This window comes from Choloepus didactylus, chromosome 8, assembly GCF_015220235.1.
Source record: "Choloepus didactylus isolate mChoDid1 chromosome 8, mChoDid1.pri, whole genome shotgun sequence".
NCBI lineage: Eukaryota > Metazoa > Chordata > Mammalia > Pilosa > Megalonychidae > Choloepus > Choloepus didactylus.
In genome coordinates, this window is record NC_051314.1 from 1,113,605 (window position 1) to 1,140,149 (window position 26,545).

Consider the following 26,545-nt stretch of genomic DNA (forward strand, 5'->3'; position numbering starts at 1 on the left):
TTTTAGGTAAATATAAAAATATTGATTTAAAATAGCAACTGTAACTATGTATTATGAGGCTTATATATATCAAATATATGACAATAGTAACACAAAACATGCAAAGGAGATAAATGACTCAAGACTGCTGCATAGTTCTTGGATTGTTTAAAAACTGGTAAAATGTAACAACTAAGAATGTGTATTGTCACACCTAGTGTAACCACTAAAAAAGAATACCAAATCAAAATGAAAAATCTACTAGAGGAAATAAAATTGTATAATATAAAATATCAGATTAATCCAATAAAATGCAGGAGAGGAAAAATAAACATAGATGACTTGGGACAAGTAGAAAACAATTAGTGAGATGTTAGATTCATGCCCAATTATATCATTAATGTAAGTAAATGCACTAAATATTCCAATTAAAGACAATAAATTTCAGAAATAACATTTTAAAATATTTAAACTCAATGTTTATGAGACACAATTTAAATATGGCACAGATACATTGAAAGTTTTAAAATGTAGGAATATATTATGCAACAATAACAGAAGGAAGGCTGGTGTAACTATATTTAAAGCAATAAATGTCACTAGATATAAAGACAGACATTTCATTATAATAAGGTCCATTCAACATAGGGACCAAACAATCCCAAATTTTCAGGTAATTAATAAAATAGTTTTAATATAGACAAAGCAAATATTGACAGAACTAAAAGAAGAAATTAAAAAAAATCCAAACTCTTAATTGGAGATTTTAACACACCTCTCTCAGTTTTTGATAGAACATATAGATAAAAATCAGCAAAGAGACAGATGCTTTGAACCACATTATTAACCAACTTTGGCCTCATTGATATTTATAAAACACTGTACATAATAACTAAGGAATACTTGCCTTTTCAAGTGTATGTGATGGACCAAAGATCAAGTATTAACAAATTTCGAAGGATTAAAATATAATGTATGTGTTCTGACAAATTAAAGTAGGATCCAACAACAAAAAGACAATTACAAAATTCACAAACGTTTGAAAATTAAGCAACACATTTTTAAATAAGTAACTCCTAGAAGAAAAACATAAGGAAGCATCTTCAGAACCGGGTGTTAGGCAGTGGTTTCTTAGACTTTACACCCAAAGCACAAGCAACAAAAGAAAAAATAGATAAATGAGACCTCATCAAAATTTAAAACTTTCATGCATCAAAGGACTTTACCACAAAAGTAAAAAGACAACTTACACAATGGGAGAAAATAATTGGAAACCACATATCCAATATAAAGAAATCCTACAACTCAACAATAAAAGGATAAATAACCCAGTTTTAAAATGGGCAAAAGACTTGGATAGACATCTCTCCAAACAAGATATACAAATGACCAAAAAGCATATGGAAAGATGTTCAACATCATTAGCCATTAGGGAAATGCAAATCAAAACCACAATGGAATACCATTTCACACCCTCTAAAAATGGCTACTATTAACAAAACAGAACATTTCAACTGTTGGAGAGGATGTGGAGAAATAGGAGCACTCATTCACTGCTGGTGGGAACGTAAAATGGTGCAGCTGCGGTGGAAGACTTTGGCAGTTCCTCAGAAAGCTAAGTGTAGAAATACCACATAACATGGCAATCCCACTACTTGGTCTATACCCAAAAGAATTGAGAGCAGAGACTCAGATATTTGCACACTGATGTTCACAGCAGCATTATTCACAATTGCCAAAAGATGGAAGCAGCCAAATTGTCCATCAGCTGAAGAATGGATAAACAAAATGTGGTATATATGTATGATGGAATATTATTCAGCTGTAAAAAGGAATGGAGTTCTGATACATGTGACAACATTGATGAACCTTGAAGATGGCATGTTGAGTGAAATAAGCCAGACGCAAAAGGACAAACTTTATATTATGTCACTGATAAGAAATAATTAGAATAAGCAAATTCATAGAGTCAGAATCTAGAATATGGGTTACCAGGGGCCAGGGAGGGGGTAGGGAGGGGAAATTAATGCTTAAATTGTACAGCGTCCGTTGGGATATATGGGAAAGTTTTGGTAATGGATAGTGGTGGTTGTAACACAACATTGTGAATGTAATTAACAGCACTGAGTTATATATTTAAATATGGCTAAAAGGGGAAATTTTAGGTTGTATATTTGTTACCAGAATAAAAAATAAAAAAAAACCTATAATACTATATAACATAGTGAACTGTATGAACTATGGACTATAGTTAATAATACAATTATAAAAGTGTTCTTACATCAATTATAAGAAATGTACTAAACTAATGTAAGGGGTTAATAATAGGGAGGTATATGAGAACTCTTTATTTTATGCATGATTTTTCTGTAAACCTACAACTTCCCTATAGAACAAAACATAAAATAGTCCATTGTATTTCTATGTACTCACAACTGTTAAATGAAATTTTAAAAAATATAATTTACAATGGCACCTAATAACAAATATAATAAATCTAGCAAAAGATATTCAAGACCCTAAACTGAAAACTATAAAATTAAACAACTTAAGGAAGGCCTGGTAAATGGAGATAGATAGACAGACAGACAGACAGATAGATAGAAATATGGATATAGATGTAGATATAGATATACCATGTTCATGGATTGGAAGACTCAGTAGTGTGGAGATGTTAGTTCTTCCTAATCTGTAGATTCAGGGTAGTATCAATCATAATCCCTGCAGAGATTTTATTTTGGAGGAGGTGGTGGGAAAAATCATCAAGCTAATTCTAAACGTTATATATAAACACAAGTGATTTAGATGGGCTGGGACAGTCTCGACTGAGAAAAAGTCAGAGGACTCGGCACCCCTGTGAACACAGCTCTGCACACGGCCTCTGGGCCCGATCCACCCCACCTGCTCAGTCCCACCTGCTGCAGCCCTAGGGGCTGGGGGCAAGGGGCTGCAGGCTGGGGGCTGGGGGCTGGGGGTGGGCGCTGTTCAGACACTGCGCATCGGCCCACTCCGCTCTCAGTGCAGAACTTCACAGGCAAACGTGAAAGGATAATAACTGAAAATAGTGCTGGAACAGCAGGATTCAGTGATTTTGCACAGGAAGCTTTGGGACATGTTTACTGGAGTCTTCCCGAGGTTGGGACAAAATGAACAAGAGGAATTTGGTGCTTTGGAAATGTGAAAGGTGCTAGTGAACTTTATTCTCCTCTATCGGGAGAAGTAACAGAAATTTGTGAGTCTTTTTCAGAAAATCCAGGACTTGTCAACAAATCTTGTTCAAGGTGACACTGAGTAATCCTTCAGAACTGAATGAACTAATGAGTGAAGAAGCATGTGAGAAATACGTAAAATTTATTGGAGAGTGCAAATGGAGACCCTAAATAAACTAGTCTGAAACAACTTAATCCAGAAATATTTAAATTACTGTGGCTAGAAATTTATTGCGGGTAGCTGAGCTTGTGCCTCGACTTACCAGGCCTGGGCCAGGGGACCTGATATCACCCCCTGGGGAGGGTAGTAGGTACGGGCGTGAGTGCCCTCTGCAGCCCCCCCGAGCCTGAGGAGCGAGGTCAAGGCAGCTCCCTTTTCCTCACCCAAAATGCCACTGGCAGGGGAGGCTTGCCGGAGGAAACCGCCTTTCTCCCAACTGCCCTTTCCCCACTTCCTTATCTTACCCACTCACTCCCTGGTGCCAAGGCCACTCCTGCCACCGCCAGCGCGCATGCACCGTGGCCAGAACAACCCCCGCCCCGCTGCAACGGCTCCTGCGTCCTCTCAGAACCAATCCTAGCCCCTCTCCCTTCAGTATTGCCATTTAAGGCTGCTTCACCTCCTTTCCAGCCCTGCCCTTCTTACCAGCCTATATAACCTGTAATCACCCCTGAATAAAGTCTCTTTGGCGCATACTCCTACTGGATGAAGAGTGTTTTTGTCCTTATCGCCGCCCTTCCCACCTTGCACGCCTCTCGCCGAGGACCCGGCCAAGTCCTCCGCCTCACCCTCGCCTCCGGGAAAGAGCCCCCGCCGCCGGTACCCTTTAAGCAGCCCCGAGAGCTGAGGGCTCGGCTACCGGCCGCCACTCCCCCTAGAAGCAGTAACCCCGACCGCAATTTATAACAGCAACTTTTAGCAATACCAATAGGAAAACAGAACTACTTGTTCCAACTATGCTACTTGTGCCAGTTTGGAGGTATTATGTCCCCCAAAACTCCAGGTTCTTTGGTTGCAATCTTGTGGGGGCAGATGTATTAGTATTGATTAGGTTGGAACCTGTGGGTTCAGTGTTTCCATGGAGATGTGGCTCAATCAACTGTGGGTGAGACCTTTCATTGGATTATTTCCATGGGGTGTTGTCCTGCCCATTCAGGATGGGTCTTTTTTGGATCACTGGAGTCCTTTAAAAGGAGCCACACAGGCCCAGATGCAGAGCAGCTGTGAGTGACATTTTGGAGAGCAACAGAGAGAGACATTTTGAAGACAGCCATTGAAAGCAGACTTTTGCTTGGGAGAAGGCAAGAGAGGACAAACGCCCCAAGAGCAACATTTTGAAGAACCCACAGGAACTGAGAGAGGAGCTAGAACACAACCTGGGATCAGCAGATATCAGCCATGTGCCTTCCCAGCTAACAGAGGTTTTCCAGACACCATTGCCTTCCTCCAGTGAAGGTACCCAATTGTTGATGCCTTACCTTGGACACTTTGTGGCCTTAAGACTGTAACTGTCTAACCAAGTAACTCCTCTATATAAAAGCCAATCCATTTCTGGTATTTTGCTTAACGGCAGCATTAGCAACCTAGAACACTACTGAAAGAAAATATCCCTTAACTTTCTAAGGATAGCAGATAAACATAATTTGCATGTTTTTCACATCACCCATGATTTAGAGTAGGATCTAGTTATTATATTCAGAATTCATGAAATAATCTGAGGTAAAAACTACTTGTAAAAATTATGTACTTCATGGGTAGCCTTAAGCCTTACATAATATGGTAAGGTGCTGGCATCAATCCCTGGATTTGGGTCAAAAATACTTAATATTTTCATTGTCAGTCACTGGGGGTGCAGAGGAGTTCTTGTCAGCTGTATGGGTGAGGGTGGCACTGTCTGGATTTTGCCATCGATGACATGTGCTGGTGCTGTTTTCATACACTGAAGCAACAGCCTAGCAGCAAAATAAGAAACCCTTTAATGACAATAAAACATTCAACTTCTCCATAAAAAAGAGGATTCACACTTCATATTTCAAGACTGTTAATCTACAGTAATTAAGTCAATATGGTATTAAAACAGTCAATAGACCAATGTAGCCAAACAGAGAGTCCAGAAAAAGATCCTCAAATACAAGATCATTTGGTGGAAGACAAAGCTGCCACCAAAATTCAGTGGAGAAAGATTATTTTCAGTAAGTGGTGCTGGAGCAACCATTTGGACAACTGAATGAAAAAAGAAGTGTGTTGAACCCTGCCTCACAAATACACAACAGTTAGTGAGATGGATCATAGACCTAAATACAAAAGGTAAAATAATAATAAATATAGGAATATATCTTCTTGAACATGAAGAAGGCAAATATTTCTTAAGTAGTTCACAAAAAGCATGAACAATAATAGAAAAAAATGAGTAAATTGGACTTCACTGATATTAAGAATTCTTTATTTTAAAAAAAATAGAATAAAAAACCCACAAACTGGAGGAACATATTTACAACATGTATAACTAACCAAGGTCTCATACCCAGAATATATAAAGACCTCCTATAAAGCAATAAGAAAAGACAAACGATCCAATTGGAAAGGGTCTTGAACAGGCTCTTCAGTAAAGAAGACATCCGGAGAGTGGGCGAGCAGGGCCGGAGGTGGCCTAGACCCTTACCCCTGAGGGAAATGCAAATGGAAGGCACAACGGGCCCCGCCACAGCCTCCAGAGAAGCTGCAGTTAAAGACGATGGTGCCAGGTGCCCGTCAGCGTGCGCGAGCTGGACACGCTGCTGGAGGGCTGAGGGCGGCATCACCAGCTGACAGAAGTCTGCACGCGTCTTAGGGAGTCAGGCATCCTCGCGCTCTGTGGCCCCGCGCCTCCGTTCCTGGGTTTTTATCCGAGAGGAGTGAACGCACGTGTCCCCGCAAGGCTGTCCCTAGGAGCCCTCGCCCGGGAGCCGCTGCCCTGCGCAAGGCGGCGGGTGGGAGAGGCCGCGGGGTTCGAGTCAAGAGCAGGCAGGACGGCGGTCACCGCGTGTGACGAGGGCGCGCTGACGCTTCCTGAGCCGCCGCAGGGAAGCACCCAAGCTGGGGGGCTCAACAGGGAGACGCGGCGCCCCGCGGTCCTGGGACTGGGGTGACGTCCGCCGGCTTCTCGGGGCGCAGGCCCACCCCTCGCTGACGTGCGTCCACGGGGAGCCGTTTGCGGAGGCGGGGGGGTGGGTTTATCTTGGTCTGGGTGGCGGTTACGTGGGAGCACACATGTCAAATTGGTCAATTTTAGACCAGTTTTCCCTTTCCCTTTTAGACGAGGGCACCCGCACTCTGAGGGCGTTTTCTTAGACCCGCGTCGCCGCCGGGTGGCGGGAGGCACCGCGTGCGCCGTGGGTGTGGGGCCCGCGGAGCCTGCAGGGTTGCCCAGGACGCACCCGGATGCGGTCCTTCTCCAGTGCCTTTGCGTAGTGCGGCTTCGGGATCCCCACGCGCCCCGAGCCGCGCCCTGCGCTCCCCGGCTGCCGGCGTCTGGGAGAGGCGGCGACGTGCGCTCTAAGAGAGACGGCTCTCCAGTCACTCCCAGAAACGCGGGAGCCGTCCCCGCTGGCCCCACGACCCTCTGGCCCTCAGCCGTCCCAGGAATCTGACCACCGTGGCACGGGCTTGGACCTGGTGGCCCTGCCCCCCTCGCGTCGGTGGCCTCATTCTGGGCCCCCGGAGATCAGATGCCCTTGGGGAAAGAGGGGACGGGTGCTGAGTTCCTCCCACTTGACGGCCACAGTCACCTGGGCTCGGGGGACGCACGGCACCCGCCTCGTTTTCGTCAGGCTGGACTGCTGCAGAGAGGGCCGGCGCCGAGTGCGCCCTTGTCTGGCCCTGGCGCAATGATCGGCCGTCATCCCGGGTCACACGCTGCTCGGTGTTTGCTAAGATGCGGGCTTGGAACTGGGCTCCCCTCTAACGTGTGCGGTTAAACCAGGGAGAGAGAACCTTGCCTGGCAAGCCCCCGAGTGTTGGCAGGCTCGGCCCCATTCATGCCCCACTCGGTGCCCGCCCTCATGCCCCCAGGGAAGGGCCTGTGCCCCTCCTCGCCGCCCTAAGGCACTCCCACCCTGCGGTCCCATGCCCGCCGGCATTAACGGGCCTTGTGCGCCTCTGCGCTCCGGTCCCCAGCGCCGGCCCCCCAGGTGAGCCCGTGGCCCGGGCACCCAGCCTGCAGCGTCTTTCCGGTTCCCCCGGCTCCGCAGTCTTCATCTTCTGGGCACCCCTGCCCGGGCAGCCGATGGGCACCATGAGCTCCAGAAGCCACCTAATGGCTCGGCCGAGTCACCCTTTCTTAGTCCCTTAAGTCTCTCTTGGCTTCTCAAGTTGGTCCTGGGGCCGCCAGGCCACAGACGGGGTCGGGGTCAGCAGACAGTCCAACCCAGGACACTAAGCTGGCATCCGACGTCGGGAGGCCGAGCTGAGTGGACGCAGGGCAGGGGCTAGCACCGGCGGCGCTGGCTTTCAGGTCAGACCTCTCCGCCGCTGAGGCGCAGTCCCCGGTGCCACCACCCCACGGGCGGGCCTGGGGGGAAGTGGGGCACACGTGGGGGCGCGCAAGCCGCTGGACCACCTCGGTGCCTTGACGCCGCTGCCTTTGTTTCCCAGCAGCTTTTCCGTGGTCCCAAGCACGTGGCTCGCTGGGGTGGGCGCCTCCGGATCCACGCATCGGGGTTCCGTGTACACGTTCCCCGTGACCCTGACCCGGACCTGTCCGGGAGGTCGTCTGCAGGCCGTGTGCCCAGGTGTCCCTGGGGTGGGCGGAAGCAGGTTCTCGACGGGCTGAGCCGTTCCCGCCGGTCACCCGGTCCCTGGGCCGTCCGTCCGTCCGTCTGTCCGTCCATCCGCTAACGAACCGCCCGCGTGCTGAGCGCTGGCCTGGGGGAAACTCCCCGCCTCGGGAATTCACGCACTTTCCTGGTCTTCTTTGTAGCGGCGACGCGTTCATCTCCAGTTCAAAGAACTACTTTTCGCAGTGTCAGGCGCTGCTGAACAGGATCAGGTCTGTCAACCCGCAGTCGGACATCGATGGAATTCGAAACATTTGGATTATAAAGCCCGCGGCGAAGTCGAGAGGCCGAGGTGAGCCCCGGGCAGGATTCTCCGTGGGGGCCGCGCGCGGACCCGCGCTGGCCCTGGGCCGGGCTGGGTGTTCAGCGGGAGGGTGGCCGTCTGCCCGCCCTCCACCCTCCAGCCCTCCAGCCCTCCACCCTCCAGTCCTCCACCCCTCCACCTCTCCACACCCCCCACCCCTCCAGCCCTCCACCCCTCCACCCTCCAGCCCTCCACCCCTCCACCTCTCCACCCCCCAGCCCTCCACCCCTCCACCCTTCCAGCCCTCCACTCCTCCAGCCCTCCAGTCCCCAGCCCTCCAGCCCTCCACCCCTCCACCCTCCAGCCCTCCACTCCTCCAGCCTTCCAGTCCCCAGCCCTCCAGCCCTCCACCCCCCACCCCCCACCCCTCCACTTCTCCACCTCTCCACCCCCCAGCCCTCCACCCCCCACCCCCAGCCCTCCAGCCCCCCCACCCCTCACCCCTCCACTCTCCACCCGTCCACCCTCCAGCCCTCCACCCCTCCACCCTCCAGCCCTCCTCCCCTCCACCCTCCAGCCCTCCAGTCCTCCACCCCTCCACCCTCCAGCCCTCCACCCCTCCACCCTCCACCCTCCAGCCCTCCACCCCTCACCCCTCCAGCACTCCAGCCCCCCCAGCCCTCCACCCTCCACCCTCCAGCACTCCACCCCTCACCCCTCCACCCCTCCAGCCCTCCACCCTCCAGCCCTCCAGCCCTCCACCCTCCAGCCCTCCACCCCTCCACCTCTCCACCCCCCACCCCTCCACCCCCCACCCCTCCAGCCCTCCACCCCTCCACCCTCCAGCCCTCCACCCCTCCACCTCTCCACCCCCCAGCCCTCCACCCCTCCACCCCTCCAGCCCTCCACTCCTCCAGCCCTCCAGTCCCCAGCCCTCCAGCCCTCCACCCCTCCACCCTCCAGCCCTCCACTCCTCCAGCCTTCCAGTCCCCAGCCCTCCAGCCCTCCACCCCCCACCCCTCCACTTCTCCACCTCTCCACCCCCCCAGCCCTCCACCCCCCACCCCCAGCCCTCCAGCCCCCCACCCCTCACCCCTCCACTCTCCACCCGTCCACCCTCCAGCCCTCCACCCCTCCACCCTCCAGCCCTCCTCCCCCTCCACCCTCCAGTCCTCCACCCCTCCACCCCCCAGCCCTCACCCCTCCACCCCTCCAGCCCTCCACCCCTCACCCCTCCAGCACTCCAGCCCCCCAGCCCTCCACCCTCCACCCTCCAGCACTCCACCCCTCACCCCTCCACCCCTCCAGCCCTCCACCCTCCAGCCCTCCAGCCCTCCACCCTCCAGCCCTCCACCCCTCCACCCTCCACCCTTCCAGCCCTCCACCCTTCCAGCCCTCCACCCCTCCAGCCCTCTACCCCCCACCCCTCCACCCTCCACCCTCCAGCCCTCCACCCTCCAGCCCTCCACCCCTCCACCCTCCACCCTTCCACCCCTCCACCCCTCCACCCCTCCAGCCCCCCAGCCCTCCACCCTCCAGCCCTCCAGCAGAGGCTTTTGGGACTCCCATCTGTGCCAGGCCCTGCGGGTGCTCTGCTAGAAGGTTCCCGGGAGTCCCTGCCGGCTCCGGGGCCGCCCGGGGTTCTCCCACCATATGTTCCAGGTGCAATGCTGGGCTCCACAGTGCCAATATTTAATACACCGTTAGAATTTCCCTTCTACACTCATAAGTCAAACCGTCCATAGATTTATCTTCTTATGTCACCTTGATTGATCTTGGCAATAGGTTTAGCCTAGCCTTTTCTAAATGGATCAGGTGTTCATCTTAAATAAAGGAATTCCTGTACCCCAGGTGTATCATAAAATTCACCTTTGGAGGGAGTTTCTCAGCACCTTTTAAATTCTGCCTGCTTATTGGTCTCTTCAGGTTTTCTACCTTGTCTTTCAAATCACATCTGTGACTATATTCTATGTTTTATTCCTAATGATGAATATTGTGTGTTGTGTTTTTTAAAAAGAAAAAAACAAACAACAAAAAAAAAAACAGGATTTCAACATGGTTTTCTAATTTTATTCATCTTTCCAAAGAGCTAACTCTTGGTTGCATTTTTTAATTTTCCTGTGATGGTTTCTCCCCTGCCACCCCCACACCGTTGCCACCTTAGCTGTGACTTAAATGCTAAGTTTATTTCCAGTTTTTCTTTTGCAATAATAAAAACATTTCAGGCCATGCAACTTCCTCAGAATGTGGCCTTAGCAGCATTCTATTGTTCTTGTTATCTGACGTTCTCATTTTCCGTAGCACCTAAATGAACTTTACTTTTAGTTTGGATATTCTCATTGCCCCTTGAGTTATTTTGAAGTTTTGTTGGGTTTAGAACTCTCAACACACGAATAGTTAATAGTTATGTGATATGTTTAATCTTCACTCATTTGTAACTTCATGGCATTCGGTTCTAATATCTTCCTTCCAGAAACCTCCTCCTTCCTGGTTTCTGCAGCCCCGGGCCCCCGCCTGCTGGTCCGTGGGCTCCCACCCTCGCACGTCGTGCTCCTCCCTGGGGTCTGCCCTGAGCCCGCCCTCCCCCTTCCCGAGCAGACCCCGTCTGTCTGTCCATCTGCTGGCAGCCTCCTCATCCCTCCCTCCCATTGCAGGGATCTAACCCCAAAACGTTCAGACCCTGATTCTCCTCTTCTCCTCCTCAAGGACCTGTGCCCCCACCGTTCCTTTACTCTAACCAGAAACCCGCGTGTTTCCTGGAGTGAGCTCCCTCCCCACCGTCGTCCCGGCCAGTGGCCCCCTGGTCTCTCCAGCCTCCCCTGGCCCAGCCGTGGACATGGAAGTCCTTTGCATTTAAAAAGTAACTCTAATTTGGAAGAGTTTAGGACTCACAAGAAGTTGCAGAAATAGTACAGACTATTTATCCAACTCCACTGAGAACGTATGTCCACAGCTGCACATGTGTGTTTACAGCAGCTGTCATTATTATCGACAAAACTTGGAAGCCACCCAGACATAGGCAGATGGACAAAGGGGGGTCCTTCCATGCAATGGAGTATCGCTCCTTGATAAAAACAGATGCGCTGTCAGGCCACAGAAGGCTTGGAGGAACGTCACCAAGGGAAAGAAGCCAGTCCAAAAAGGCAGAACCACGGAGACAGACGCTCGGTGGTCGCCTGACGTTCGGGGAGGGAGCGAGCTGGGGCCCAGGGCACTTTTAGAGAAGTGAATGGTGGAGATGTGAGATTACGCGTTTGTCAGTACTCATGGACATGTACAGCACAGAGAACCCGACTGAGTTACTAACGATTAATACTGGCTCGTCCCTTGTGACAAGCGTTCACTAACACAAGTCCCTGTCATGGGGGGCTGGCTGCTCTGTACCACGTTTAATTTTTCTGCAATTCTAAAACTGTACTAAAAAGTCTATCAATTATTAAAAACAAAAAAAAACCCACAACGGAATCAAAAAAACATTGTACGGCACATGCCCGTGTACCCCCAGCCCCGGGGATCACGTCGTGGGTGAGTGGAGCTCCCAAAGCCACAGACGGGCTTGGCCGGCACCCGCCATCGGCTCAGGTGCAGCCTCCAGTCTCCACGAGACCCTCCCGTGGGATTCAGGCGCGGGTGGAGGTTGGAGTGACCATCCTGGCCGCCCCGCAGGCTGTCCCAATGCTGGACCCAGCAGCTGCCACTCTGTTCTCCGTCTCTATCACATTGCACTCAGAGAGCGTTCTAGAAATGGAATGTGTGGCAAGTGGCCTTTGCAGGTTGGCTTTTCTCCCTCCACACATGCCTTTGAGTTCTGTGCATCACTGGCTCCTTCCTTCTGTTGCTGCCTTCATTGTGGTGTCGAGCAGCACAGCTGGTTTGTCCACTCCCCGCTGGAGGACGTTCGCTGCTTCCAGTTTGGGGCTATTTCAGATCAAACTGTTGTGAATATTTCTGTCAAGGTTTCATGTGTGCGGGTTGCTGGTGCTGAGTTCCGACTTGGCGGGCCGGGGCCAGGGGACCTGGCCAGCCCCTGGGGAGGGTAGTGGGCACGGGCAGTATTACCCTCCACAGCCCCCCGGGCCTGAGAAAGTGGAGCCGGCCACAGGCCCCATCTCCCCCACCCAAAATACAACCGTTAAGGGAAGCTTGCCAGAGAAAACCGCCCCCCTTATCTTGCCCGCCACCCCCGTTGCCAGAGCAACTCCCGCCACCGCCAGTGCGCATGCACCGTTGCCAGAGCAACTCCCGCCCTTTTCAAACGACCTCCGCGCCCTCTCAGAACCAATCCTAGCCTTTATCCCCTCAGCATTGCCATGTAAGGACCCCACACCCCTAACACTGACCCCGCCCTCTATGCCACCCTATATAACTTGTGCTCACCCCTGAATAAACGCTTTTGGTTCAACCCTCCTGAAAAGAGAGTGTTTCGCGTCCCTTTCTCGCCGCCCTCCACACCTTGCACGCCTCTGCCGGGGACTCGGCCAAGTCCCCCGCTTCACCCTCGCCTCCGGGAAGAGCTGCCGCCGGTACCCCTCAAGCAACGCCGACTGCAGAGGGTTCCGTGGGTGCCCGCCCCTAGCTGCGACCGCACATGTGAACATAAGTTTTCACTTCTCTGGGATAAATACCCGGGAGCACAGTTTCTGGGTTGCAGAGTGAGCGTGTGTTTAACTTCAAGAGACACCTGCGTTTTTGTGGTGTGTCTACCACAGGATGGTGCTCCTGCCAGCAGGGCCTGAGGGTGGTGGCCCCATCCCTGTGAAGGGTCCGGTGCTGCCAGGACTTTTCCTCCTTCCTGTATCTCATTATCACTCAGTCTTGCCTTTCAAAATGGCTCATGACGTCAAGCTTCTTTCCGTGCGCTCCATGACACTCATATATCCTTGGGTGAAGTGTCTGTTCAAGTCTTTTGCCCCTTACCTAATTGGATTCTTTGTCATTTATATATCTGGTTCTTTATATATTCAGGATCCAAGCCTATTGTCTATTACGTTTTTGCAGCTATCCCCTGCCCCCAGTCTTTTGTCTTTGCGGCCTCCTCACGGGTCTTTTCCAGAGCATCCTCTGCATTTTAAACGACTTCAGGACTTTGTGTTGCCTCTAGAATTCAGCCCAGAGTCCCTGTGGCCCTGGGGGCTCTCCGTAGATGCCCGTGCCACCCAGAACTTGCTTCCTTTCTTCCGACAATGCTCCCCAGATGCAAGCTCCAGCCCCCCAAGGGGGGTGTCCTGAGGACACAAGCTCCCACCAACAGCGGCCTATGGCTGAGCAGGCCTGCAGAGGTGGATTAAATGCTGCAATCCAGCAGGCGCTGCGTGGCCGTGCTGTGGTGTCGGTGCCGAGCTAGGGTGTCCTCGCCCGCTATGCCAAAGCCAGCTGGGGTCCCCACTGCCCTCTCCTGCCGGCTTTGGGGGGCCTTTGCCTGTGCCAGGCTCTGGGAGGGGCTGGCCTTGGCAGGTAGGCCGTCGCCACCTCCGCGGGCCTCTGGCTCCCCTCATTAGCCGAGGACCGAGGCCCATCGTCTCACCACATCGGAGACCCTCACCCAGCCTCTGCCGTGCTCACCCACTTCCTTGGAAATGAGGCAGGGACACACACCAGAAGTGGGGGTCCTTTCGGCCAGGTGGAGACCCCAAAGCTGTGCAAGACTTGGGGCAGGGGTACCGCCTCCCTCGCCCGCCTTCCCCTGCTTCCTGGGGTGGCACCTTTGCCCTTCTCCCCCTGGACCACCTCGTGCTGCTCAGCAGAACCACCCGCAGGCAGCGCGTCCCAGGCTCCCGGCTCCGGCCTCTTCCTGCCGGCCACTGCTGGGCCTGCCGCAGCCTGTCCTGTGCTGGCACGGCCCCGGGTTGGCTGCAGCTCGGTCCCAGGCTCTCAGCCCAGGACGGCAAGGCCCCAGCCTACTATAACTTAGGGAAACAAAGTCTTATATTATGAAACTTATGAATTTCAAATCATTACTGCAAAGAGAAGTTCTGACTTTGTAAGTAGTAAAAGAAGTTAACCCAAGGACGGCGGCAGGAGCCAAATACCATTGTCACTCTGACCTTAGGATGTTGCGGGTCTGTGATGGTCGGGTTCATGTGTCAGCTTGGCCAAGTAATGGTGCCCAGGTGTCTGGTCCAGCAAGCACTGGCCTAACCATTACTGCAAGGGAATTTGTGGCTGGTTAATGAACCAGAAGGCTGGTTTATTAAATCATCAGTCAATTGACTGCATCTGTGACTGATTACATCAATGAAGGGCGTGTCTTCCACAATGAGAGAATTCAATCAGCTGGATTTAATCCAATCAGTTGAAGACTTTTAAGAGAGAAGAGAGAGGACCTTCACTTCTTCAGCTGACCAGCAAAGCGTTTCCTGAGTAGTTCATCAAAGTTGCCAGTTCGCTGCCTGAGGAGTTCATTGAACATCTTCATCGGAGCTGCCAGTTTGCTGCCTGCCTGACAGAATTTGGACTTGTGCAGACCCATAGTTGCATGAGACATTTTTATAAAATCTTACATTTATAGATATCTCTTGTAGATTCTGTTTCCCTAGAGAACCCTAACTAATACAACTTGGTACCGGGAGTGGTACTTGAGAAACAGAATCTTAAAATGGGCTTTTACAATTGGCTTTCTGCTCTGATTAGATTCAAAGGCACCATTGATCCATTTCCAATAATCAAGTGGGCACTGACAGCCCATGGGGTGAGCTGGCAATGGAGATATGCAAAATATCACCATTTGATTCTCCTAATCATGCTCTTGTACGAAGCAAGGCTCTGGGTGACAGTGTTTTTGACACCTTAACAGAGTTTTGCAGAGTTAAGATGTATAATGATGTTGGCTGGCTGCTCTTAGATACACTGGATAAAGTTATAAGAGAAAGGGACGAGCTAACGACTTCAAATTGAAACTTAAGTGCCGTATGACAGATATAAAGGTTTCTATGTGTGCCCTGAAAGAAAATCTTATTTCCTGTGGCTGCAGACTTGAGATTTCTGAAAACCAGACCCAGAGTCTCATTGTGCAAGTAGCAGATTTACAATGTAAACTAAAATCTCAACCTTGCAGGGTGTCTGCTGTTAAAGTAAAGGCATTGATTGGAAAAGCATGGGATCTTGAAACTTGGGATGGGGACATATGGATTGATAATAAAGGCAATGAGGACACTGGAACCCTGGATTCTGCTGAGTCGTTGTTAGATTTACCTGTAGAGGGCTGTCCTGGGGAAACAGCTTCCCCACCTCCAGTCTGCTCTAAGGAGCCTGCCATCCAGCCCCCACCTAAAGAGATTAACCCTTCAGTGCCTGCTAATCCTGTAATCACCTCCCCTGAGGAAGCAGCCCTCACTCCTCTGTCTGGAGAGATTAATCCTGTTTCACCAGATGAAACTGCAACGGAATGTCCTGAGGTAGATGGCTTGAGGGATAATTCTAACTCTTTTCATGACCCACCTCCACCACCAGTCTTTGCTTCTAGACCTATAACTAGAGTGAAGTCCCAACAAGCCCTGAAGGGTGAGGTACAAAGTGTGACCCATGAGGAAGTACACTATACTCCAAAAGAACTGTATGAGTTTTCCAACTTATACAGACAGAAACCAGGGGAATATGTGTGGTAATGGATATTGAGAGTGTGGGATAATGGTGAAAGGAATATAAGGCTGGATCAGGCTGAATTTACTGATATGGGCCCACTAAGCAGAGATTCTGCATTCAGTGTTGTAGCTCGAGGGGTTAGAAAGCGTGTTAACAGTCTGTTTGGGTGGCTGGCTGAAACATGGATCAAAAGGTGGCCGGCATTACCAGAGGTTCAAATGCCAGAACTGCCCTGGTACAATGTGGAGGAGGGGATCCAAAGGCTTAGAGAGATTGGAATGTTAGAGTGGATTTATCATGGAAAACCTGCTCACACAGCCCTGGAATGTCCAGAGGACACACCTTTTACCAGGACTGTGAGGAATAAATTTGTGAAACTAGCTCCATCATCCCTGGAGAGCTCTGTAGTCGCCCTTCTCTGTGAGTCAGATATTACTGTAGGAACTGCTGTCACTGAACTGGAATCCTAAAACACAATGGGGATAATCAGGTCCCGAGTTGGTAGAAGCCAAGTGGCTGCAGTTAATCACCACAGACAAGGTGGGTGTGGCTACCATAATGGAAAACAGGCTCAAGGCAGCAGTCAAAATAATATGACTCGCAGAGACTTATGACGTTAGCTAGTGGATCATGGAGTACCTAGAAGTAAAATAGATGGGCAGTCTACTGAAATCTTGTTTGATCTGTATAAGGAGAAGAATTGAAGGTCAAATGAACAAGTCTAACTTGAGTTTCAAAAACAGGGAGTCATGGCCTCTTAATCAGTTCCCAGGCTTGAGATAGTTTACAGATCCAGAGCCCCTTGAATGAAGGGTACCCTTGGGGAAGGACCCTGTTACACCACCAAAAATTTGTACCGTTAATCTTCCTCCCAGCCTTCCCCAGGGGGACCTATGGCCTTTTACCAGGGTAACTGTGCATTGGGGAAAAGGAAATGATCAGATATTTGGGGGGATTATTAGACACTGGTTCATAAGTGACTAATTCCAGGAGACCCAAAATGTCACTCTGGTCCAACAGTCAGAGTTGGGGCTTATGGAGGACAGGTGATTGATGGAGTTTTAGCTCAGGTCTGTCTCACAGTGGGTCCAGTGGGTCCCTGAACCCATTCTGTGGTAATTTCCCCAGTGCCGGAATGCATAATTGGAACAGACGTACTCAGCAACTGGCAGAATCCTCACACTGGTTCCCTGACTCCTGGAGTGAGGGCTATTATGGTGGGAAAGGCCAAGTGGAAGCTGCTAGAACTGCCCCTGCCTAGCAAAATAGTAAACCAGAAGCAATACCGGATTCCTGGAGGGATTGCAGAGATTAATGCCACTCTTAAGGACTTGAAGGATGCAGGGGTGGTGATTCCCACCACATCCCCATTCAACTCTCCTAATTGGCCTGTGCAGAAAACAGATGGGTCTTGGAGGATGACTGTGGATTATCATAAGCTTAACCAGGTGGTGACTCCAATTGCAGCTGCTGTCCCAGATGTGGTATCATTGCTTGAGCAAATCAACACATCCCCTGGTACCTGGTATGCAGCTATTGATCTGACAAATGCTTTTTTCTCAATTGCTGTCAGTAAGGACAACCAGAAACAGTTTGCATTCAGCTGGCAAGGCCAGCAGTTTACATTCACCGTGCTACCTCAGGGTTTTATCAACTCTCCAGCCCTATGTCATAACATTGTCTGCAGGGATCTTGATCATTTCTCCCTCCCAGAAGGCATCACACTGGTCCATTGTATTGATGATATCATGTTGACTAGACCTAGTGAGCAAGAAGTAGCAACTACTCTAGATTTGTTGGTGAGGTATCTGTGTGTCAGAGGATGGGAGATAAATCCAACAAAAATACAGGTGCCTTCCACCTCAGTAAAATTTCTAGGTGTCCAGTGGTGTGGGGCCTGTCAAGATATTCCTTCTAAGGTGAAGGATAAGCTGTTGCATCTGGCCCTTCCTACAACCAAAAAAGAGGCACAACATCTAGTTGGCCTCTTTGGGTTTTGGAGACAACATATTCCTCATTTGGGTGTGCTACTCCGGCCCATTTACCGAGTGACCAGAAAAGCTTCTAGTTTTGAGTGTGGACCAGAAAGGATGAGGCTCTGCGACAGGTCCAAGCTGCTGTACAAGCTGCTCTGCCGCTTGGACCATATGATCCAGCTGACCCAATGGTGCTGGAAGTGTCAGTGGCAGATAGAGATGCTATTTGGAGCCTTTGGCAGGATCCTGTAGGAGAATCACAATAGAGGCCCTTAGGATTTTGGAGTAAAGCTTTCCCATCCTCTGCAGATAACTACTCTCCATTTGAGAAACAACTGTTGGCCTGCTACTGGGCCTCAGTAAAGACAGAACACTTAACCATGGGCCACCAAGTTACCATGAGACCTGAGTTACTATCATGAGCTGGCTGTTGTCTGACCCACCAAGCCATAAAGTTGGGCGTGCACAGCAGCACTCCAGCATAAAATGGAAATGGTATATACGAGATAGAGCTCGAGCAGGTCCTGAAGGTACAAGTAAGTTACATGACGAAGTGGCCCAAATGCCCATGGCCCCCACTCCTTCCACCTTACCTTCTCTTTCCCAGCCCACAGCTATGGCATCTTGGGGAGTTCCTTACAGTCAGTTGACTGAGGAAGAGAAGACTCGGGCCTGGTTTACAGATGGTTCTGCACTATATGCAGGCACCACCAAAAGTGGACAGCTGCAGTACTGCAGCCCCTTTCTGGGATGTCCCTGAAGGACAGTGGTGAGGGGAAATCCTCCCAGTGGGCAGAACTTCGAGCAGTGCACCTGGTTGTTCACTTTGCTTGGAAGGAGAACTGGCCAGAGGTGCGTCTGTATACTGATTCCTGGGCTGTTGCTAATGGTTTGGCTGGATGGTCAGGGACTTGGAAGGAACATGATTGGAAGATTGATGACAAAGAAGTCTGGGGAAGGGGTATGTGGATAGACCTTTCTGAGTGGGCAAAAATCATGAAGATATTTGTGTCCCATGTGAATGCTCACCAGAGGGTGACTTCAGCAGAAGATTTTAATAATCAAGTGGATAAGAAGACCCAATCGGTAGATACCAGTCAGCCTCTTTCCCCAGCAACTCCTGTCATTGCCCAGTGGGCTCATGAACAAAGTGGTCATGGTGGTGGGGATGGAGGTTATGCATGGGCTCAGCAACACGGACTTCCACTCACCAAGGCTGACCTGGCCACGGCCACTGCTGAGTGTCCAATCTGCCAGCAGCAGAGACCCACACTCAGTCCCCGATATGGCACCATTCCTCGGGGTGATCAGCCTGCTACCTGGTGGCAGGTTGATTACATTGGACCACTTCCATCATGGAAGGGGCAGCAATTTGTTCTCACTGGAATAGACACGTACTCTGGATATGGGTTTGCCTTCCCTGTATACAAGGCTTCTGCCAAAACTACATCTGTGGACTTACAGAATGCCTCATCCACCGTCATGGTATTCCACACAGCATTGCTTCTGACCAAGGAACCCACTTCACAGCAAATAAAGTGAGGGGATGGGCACATTCTCAGGGCATTCTGTGGTCTTACCATGTTCCCCATCATCCAGAGGCAGCTGGGTTGATAGAACAGTGGAATGGCCTGTTGAAGACTCAATTACGGTGCCAACTAGGTGGCAATACCTTGCAGGGCTGGGGCAGTGTTCTCCAGGAGGCTGTGTATGCTCTGAATCAGCATCCACTCTATGGGGCTGTTTCTCCCATAGCCAGGATTCATGGGTCCAGGAATCAAGGGGTGGAAACAGGAGTAGCACCACTCACTATCACTCCTAGTGATCCACTAGGGAAATTTTTGCTTCCTGTCCCTGCAAGTTTAAGCTCTGCTGGTCTACAAGTCTTGGTTCCAAAAGGAGGATGCTCCACCAGGAGACACAACAATAATCCCATTGAACTGGAAGTTAAGGCTGCCACCTGGCCACTTTGGGCTTCTTATGCCTCTGAATCAACAGGCTAGGAAGGGAATTACTGTACTGGCTGGGGTGATTGATCCTGACTATCAAGGGGAAATAGCACTGCAACTACCCAATGGAGGTAGAGAAGAGTTTTCCTGGAATACAGGAGATCCCCTAGAGCGTCTCTTAGTACTACCATGCCCCGTGATTAAAGTCAATGGAAAACTGCAACAACCCAATCCAGGCAGGACTACCAATGGCCAAGAAACTTCAGGAATGAAGGTTTGGGTCACCCCAACAGGCAAAGAACCACGGCCAGCTGAAGTGCTTCCTGAGGGTAAAAGGAATATGGAATGGGTAGTGGAAGAAGATAGTGATAAATATGAACTACAGCCACATGACCAGTTACAGAAATGAGGACTATGATGGCATGAATTTTCCTCCTTGTTTTGTTATGAGTATGTTTGTATTTTGTCCATAAAGCAAATAGCTTTGTTTTCTTCTCTGTCTTATCCACTTATCATATGACAGGCTGTATTGTTCATTTTGCAGTATTTAAATTATAGGAAATCAAGTTTAAGAGTTAATGTTACCCAAGGACTTGCCCCCTATTCTGGAGAGATTTAGTGAGTTTCCAGTTGTGTGCAGGACAGCTGAGTATTGTTAGGCAAAACATATGTCTGTTATTGTGCTCTGTTTAGAGATTAAGTATGGTTTAAGGTGATGTGTATAACTGCCAAGTTGACAAGGGGTGGACTGTGATGGTCAGGTTCATGTGTCAACTTGGCCAGGTGATGGTGCCCAGGTGTCTGGTCAAGCAAGCACTGGCCTAACCGTTACTGCGAGGACATTTGTGGCTGGTTAATAGACCAGAAGGCTGGTTTATTAAATCATCAGTCAACTGGCTGCAGCTGTATCTGATCACATCTATGAAGGGCGTGTCTTCTGCAACGAGAGAATTCAATCAGCTGGATTTAATCTAATCAATTGAAGACTTTTAAGGAAGAGAGACAGAACTTCACTTCTTCAGCCAGCCAGCAAAGCATTTCCTGAGGAGTTCATCGAACACCTTCATTTGAGTTGCCAGTTTGCTGCCTGCCCTATGGAATTTGGACTCGTGCATCCCCACGGTTGTGTGAGACACATTTATAGAATCTTCTGTTTACAGATATCTCTTGTTGGTTCTGTTTCCCTAGGGGCCCTGATACAGGGTCTGATGCAGAAGCAGGCCCTGGGTGTGCACATCCGCTTCTGGGTGTGCAGGTCCCTGGGAAACCACCCGGAGATACCAGGGTGAGGAATACTCTCCTCGGGTCTCGTGCTGTCCTGTGCCAGGGGCCTGTGCAGGTGGCCTTCCCCATCACCCTGTATCAGCCAGCACAGGCCAAACTGGGCCACGTGACAAATATCCCCCAAACCTCAGTGGATTTCAGCAGCAAAAGCTTCTCTCTCACTTGCATCTGTGGTCCACGGCATGACAGACGGGAGGCCGGGGTCTTGCTCCCAGCTGCTTTGTTCCCCACACTGGTTGGCTTAGCAAACGGGAAGTTATTGTCTCAAGGTTTTGGAGGCTGGAAGTTCCTACTCAAGGGGTTGGCAAAGCCACGCTTTCTCCCCAAGGTCTGTGTTGTTCAGTACTGCTGGCTACCTCCTTGGGGTTCCCCAGGGGTTCTCTGGCTTGTGTCTCTGACCCATAGCGTCTCTTGTCATGTCTGCGCTCGCAGCTTCCACTGATGCCAGGTGACCATCTTCAACCAGGTCTGAATTTCTTCTGCTTATAAAGGACTCCAGTCAAACGAACAAAGGCCGACCCGGACTTGGGGTCCTGCTTACAACAGGCCGTGGGTCTGCACCCACAGAAATGTGGCTTGTGATGAAGAACGTGCTTGTAGGGTGCATAGACACCCCCTCAAGGCCCCCGCCGTCCTGCAACGCCATTCTATGCAGGCTTGCCGGGTTTTGGGTCTGTCACTGGCCTCACAGGTGATTCCACTCAAGGCTGCTCAAGTGACCTTGTCCACCTTTGGGGTTCTGGGTGGGAGACTGTGTCCCATTCTGGAGGGGAGAGCAGATCTGGGTGAGCATCTGGCGTCCCCGCCCCTCGCCTGCCCTCCCTGCACATCCATTGGCCATCAGCCTCTCCGGCCCCCATGTGCCCTACCTGTATCCCAGGGCGGGTCCAGAGCTGGCACTCCCCGTGGGCACCCCAGGGGTGGACCCTGGCCACAACTGAGGCCAGCACGGGCTTCAAGGCCCAGCGCGGCCCTGCCTGGGTGCGGCTAGGTGCAGCAGGCCTGGGGACCCTGCAGGGTGGTCAGGGGGCCTGAGGGCTGAGCGGCGCCTCTTGCAGACATCGTGTGCATGAACCGCGTGGAGGAGATCCTGGAGCTGGTAGCCGCGGACCACACCTCCAACAAGGACAGCAGGTGGGTGGTGCAGAAGTACATCGAGACGCCACTGCTCATCTACGACACCAAGTTCGACATCAGGCAGTGGTTCCTCGTCACGGACTGGAACCCCCTGACCATCTGGTTCTACAAGGAGAGTTACCTGCGATTCTCGACGCAGCGCTTCTCGCTGGACAACCTGGACAGGTCAGCAGGGCGGGGGAGCGCGACACTGTGGGCACCTGGGGCATGAGGCTGGGTGGGCCCTGGGCTGCGCTGGCCTCTGCACACCTGCACCATCACTGCCGCCCTGGGAGGCACAGATGGGGAAACTGAGGCTCGGGGAGTCAGAACCAGGCGCTTTGCCCCACTGTGTATCTCCCCAGGGAAATCTGCAGGGAGGATGAGCGCTCACGGCTACCCCATGGCAGGGCCACGCCGGCCTCCAGCGCTGCGGCTGCGAATCCCGGGACCTCTCTGAGCCCCGTTTCTCTAGCTGGGACCATGGTTCCTTCACCCCCCCCACCTCCCGCCCCCAGGCTGATGGAGGTTCCCTGAATCTGCCTCTGTACAGGGGCAGTCCAGCCCCTGGCATGGACAAAAAGTAAAGAAACGGCTCAGTGTTAGCGTTTTATCCGTGACCAACCCCCACCATTCACTGCATTTCAAACTCTTCTCTGTATGACTTTTCCTTTTTTCACATTTGTTGCAAGTGTAAGTTACCTGCCGTCATGGGTGGGTCTCAGGTGGCCACCTCATGGTGCCCCCACCCAGAACCAGACGGACACATCCCAGCCCCCAGAAGCTCCCTCCTGACACAGCCAGGGTTCACATCAAAATGACTATGAAACTGTGCACACTATTTTACAATATCTAGAGACGTAGTGCTTTTTAAATCCTTTTTAGAACCAGACAAATTAATTGAAAGTGTCACCGTTAGGTGATTCTTGCCTCAACCAGATCAACCCTCCAGGCCCCCACCTTGTCCCATCTACGTGGGAGAAGCTGAGGCTCAGGGAGGTTGTCACTTGCAGGAGCCCCGAGTTGGTGGCCCGGCCTGAGAGTGTGGGGCCCCCAGGCCGACCAAGGGGGCCCAGGGGAGCTGACGGTCTGCACTCCACCCTGGCCCGAGCCCCTCCAAGCCCCTCCTGAGGCCACCCCTGTGCCTGAGCCCAGGGGCCCCCGGGGGCAGGGCCTGCCTGAGCCCCGAGTGGCCTTAACGCTGGGCCGCTTTGCAGCGCCATCCACCTGTGCAACAACTCCATCCAGAAGCACCTGAGGAACGCCAAGGGCCGCAGCCCCCTGCTGCCGTGCCACAACATGTGGACGAGCACGCGCTTCCAGGAGTACCTGCAGCGGCGGGGCCGCGGCGCCGTGTGGGGCAGCGTCATCTACCCGGCCATGAAGCGCGCCATCGCCGACAGCATGCGCGTGGCGCAGGACCGCGTGGAGGCCCGCAAGAACAGCTTCGAGCTCTACGGCGCCGACTTCATCCTGGGCCGGGACTTCAGGCCCTGGCTGATCGAGATCAACTCCAGCCCCACCATGCAGCCCTCCACGCCGGTCACGGCGCAGCTGTGCGCGCAGGTGCAGGAAGACACCGTCAAGGTGGTGCTGGGCCGCAGGCTCCACCGCAACTGCGACACCGGCAACTTCGAGCTCCTGTGGCGCCAGGTGCGGCGGGCGGCGCCAGCCCCGGAGCCCCCCCCCAGCCCGCCGCGGGAGGCCCCCCGCCCCCAGTTGCCGGACCCCTGGGCTGGGCGAGGTGGGGCCTCCCTGGGCTTTGCTCCTGAGCCTGGGGGCGCTCCCGAGGCCCCCCAAGGGGCGACCCGCTGGGTGGCCCGGCTGCGGGCGCGGGGGCGGGGTGGCTGACGCTTCTCCCCGGGCCTTTAACGCGGCGGCAGAACCCCCGGGGAAGGGAACCCCTCCCCGGCGCCCCCTGACCGCCGCCTCCCCGCAGCCCGCCGTGGAGCTGCCGCCCTTCAGCGGGTCCGAGCTCTGCGTGGAAGGCGTCAGCGTGAGGAAAGCAAAGAAGCAAGCGACCCCCGTCTCCAACTTCAACTTTGCAGCCTCGCTCTCAGGCATTCGGCCACTAAGAGCGAGCTGCGCCTCGGCCATGCCGGACCCCACCCGAGCACCGCCCAAAGCCGCTCCCCAGCAAGACCCGAAACTGAAGGACGAAAAGGTACTTGCCTGCAGCTTGCCCGGGCCCCTGGCGAGGCCGTCGGGGAGAGGCGCTCAAGCACTGGCCGCCCGCGGAGCGCCTGCCGGGAGGCTGGGCCTCCCCACCTGTCCTCAGCGCGCAGTGGGGGGCCCCGGGCGGCGCCCGCCGCACTCTCGGAGCCCAGCTTCCCGAGCGGCCACCCGCGCGCGCCCCTGCTTCCCAGCGCCAGGCCGGTGGACGGCCCCTCGGGGCCAGGCGCGCCGTGGGCAGGGGCGTCCCCCGCGCGGCCTCCCGAGCTGGGGGCGGACCGTGGCCAACTCATCGCCCAGCATCTGCAGCGAGGGCGTCTCGGGGTGGGCTGGCCGCTGGGCGTGGGGTCCCCGGCGCCCCCTGCAGCCAGGCTAAGGGCCGACCCAGCACCCTGCAGGGTCTCAGCCTTCTGGGCTCCCCGCGGGGCCCTGTGCGAGCCGGGGCTCTCGATAGGGCTGGAACAGCGGGTGCCCCGGGACCGCCGCGGTTTCCCGAAGCTTCTGCTGGAGCCGCGCGGGCCAGGAGCGCCTGCCCTCCCCCTGGGCCTGGGGCACGGCCGCCAGGCGTGGGGCGACCCTGGGTCAGGGCAGGGCTGCAGGTCGGGCCTGGTCACAGTGTTGCCCCCGGGCTCCTGCCGCCTCGTGGCTGGGGGAGTGTGTGACACCCCCACCCTATTCTCCACCAGAATGTTTGCACCTGCCGTTGCCCCTGCCAGGACCCGTCCCTCCCTGTCACCGCCCCAGAGCCTCCTCCGAGAGGCCCTCCCCGCTCCCAGCCCAGCACCCACAGCCTCTCCCCTACTTGGTGCTTTTCTGTAATATCTGGCGCCACCCACACACGCACCAGCCTGACTGGGTTGTCTGTCTCTCCAGACCCCAGGCTGTAAGCTCCTTTGGGGGCCGGGGGGCTTCCTACCGCTCTTCTGCCACCACACCCCAGCACCTGGGCCCACGCCGGGCTTGCTGTACAAGTGAGGAAGTGGCTCCCGGCCCCAGGCCACCAGGAGCTCCGGCTTCCAGGGTGGGCAGTGCCCTCGGAGGCCCCCAGCCCTGCCCCCCTCACCCACCTCCAAGCTGTCACCCTGCACTTAACAACCGGCCTCTCCCATTGGGACAGTTTCCCATTTTTTGCCAATATGAACAAGTGTCCGCTGGTACAGGTGTGTGCGCTCTCTACAGGTGTCTTCCCCGGAGAGACAGGGCAGCAGGTGCCCACGTTTTCACCCTGACCGCGTACCACAGCACAGTTGTGCTAATTTGGACTTTTGCCAGCACACAGGCCACCGTCGCCAACACTTGACATCAGCAGATGTTTTATTGTTCACCTCCCTGGAGAGCGTGCGGTGGTGCTCATTTGTATTTTTCTGATTTCCAGTGAAGCTGTTTTCCGGTGATTGTCAGCCTTTGGGATTCCTCTCCAGCAGAGTTCCTGACAAAGTCCTTTGCCCAGTTGTCCGTAGTATCACGTGTGTCTAGTGATTTGTAGGGGTTTTCTCTCCTCTGGATTCCTGTCCCTTGTCAGTTAATTTGTTGCACATGTTGTCTTCTACTTCATGACTCGTCTTCTCACTTCTTTATATCTTTTGATTTTAATAAAACCAAAGTGACCCACCTTTTTCTTATGGTTGGTGGCTTTTGTGGCTTAAGGATGTGTCCTTACTCTGAGGTCACGAAGACAATCCCATGTGGTACCTTCTAGAAGCAGTACTGCTGCCCTTTTCATTTCCGCCTATTAACACTCCTGGAATTGATCATTGATTTAGTGTGTGGTTTGAGACAGGATCTGTACCAGTCAGGGTTCGCCAGAGAAACAATCAATAGAATATATTACTTGAGATTGATTGATTTACTGGCCTCTGCAGTTGTGCGGCTGGCAAGTCTGAAATCGCTGGACAGGCTGGCAGGCTGGAAACTCAGGATTTGATGCCACAGTCCTGAGGTAGAACTTCTTCTCTGGGAACCTCATGTTTTGCTCTCGAGGCCTCCAGCTGAGGCGCTGAGACCCACTCAGGTTGTTGAGGCCCGTCTCCTTTCCTCTCAGCAGGTGGTGGACATTGACCACAGCCACAAAACGCCTCCACGGGGGCCCCTGGGTGGGTGTTCAACTGAGTAATGGGGGACATGTGGGACTGGCCATCCAGGACCTAATATTTTTACAGGGCCCTGACAGTCCAAGTCACCTTGGAAAGCCCCCTCCCCACCCACCTGCAGAACCACCTC

General features: G+C 52.8%; 1 protein-coding gene across 8 annotated transcripts in view; it reads left to right on the forward strand.

The window, feature by feature from the left end:
- Positions 1–26,063, forward strand: part of TTLL8 (tubulin tyrosine ligase like 8) — a 114,918-nt gene extending 88,855 nt beyond the window's left edge. For 6 of the 8 annotated variants that reach the window (XM_037845882.1, XM_037845885.1, XM_037845888.1 and 3 more), the window contains 4 exons: positions 8,147–8,295; positions 22,096–22,339; positions 23,371–23,806; positions 24,093–24,779. In XM_037845882.1, coding sequence (XP_037701810.1) covers positions 8,147–8,295; positions 22,096–22,339; positions 23,371–23,806; positions 24,093–24,701 — 1,438 coding nt within the window. In that variant the 3' untranslated portion in view covers positions 24,702–24,779. Of the gene's footprint in view, positions 1–8,146; positions 8,296–22,095; positions 22,340–23,370; positions 23,807–24,092; positions 24,780–25,700 lie in introns of those variants that run through there. The other 2 variants (XM_037845890.1, XM_037845883.1) reach the window with 2 other exon arrangements.
- Positions 26,064–26,545: the final 482 nt, after the last annotated feature.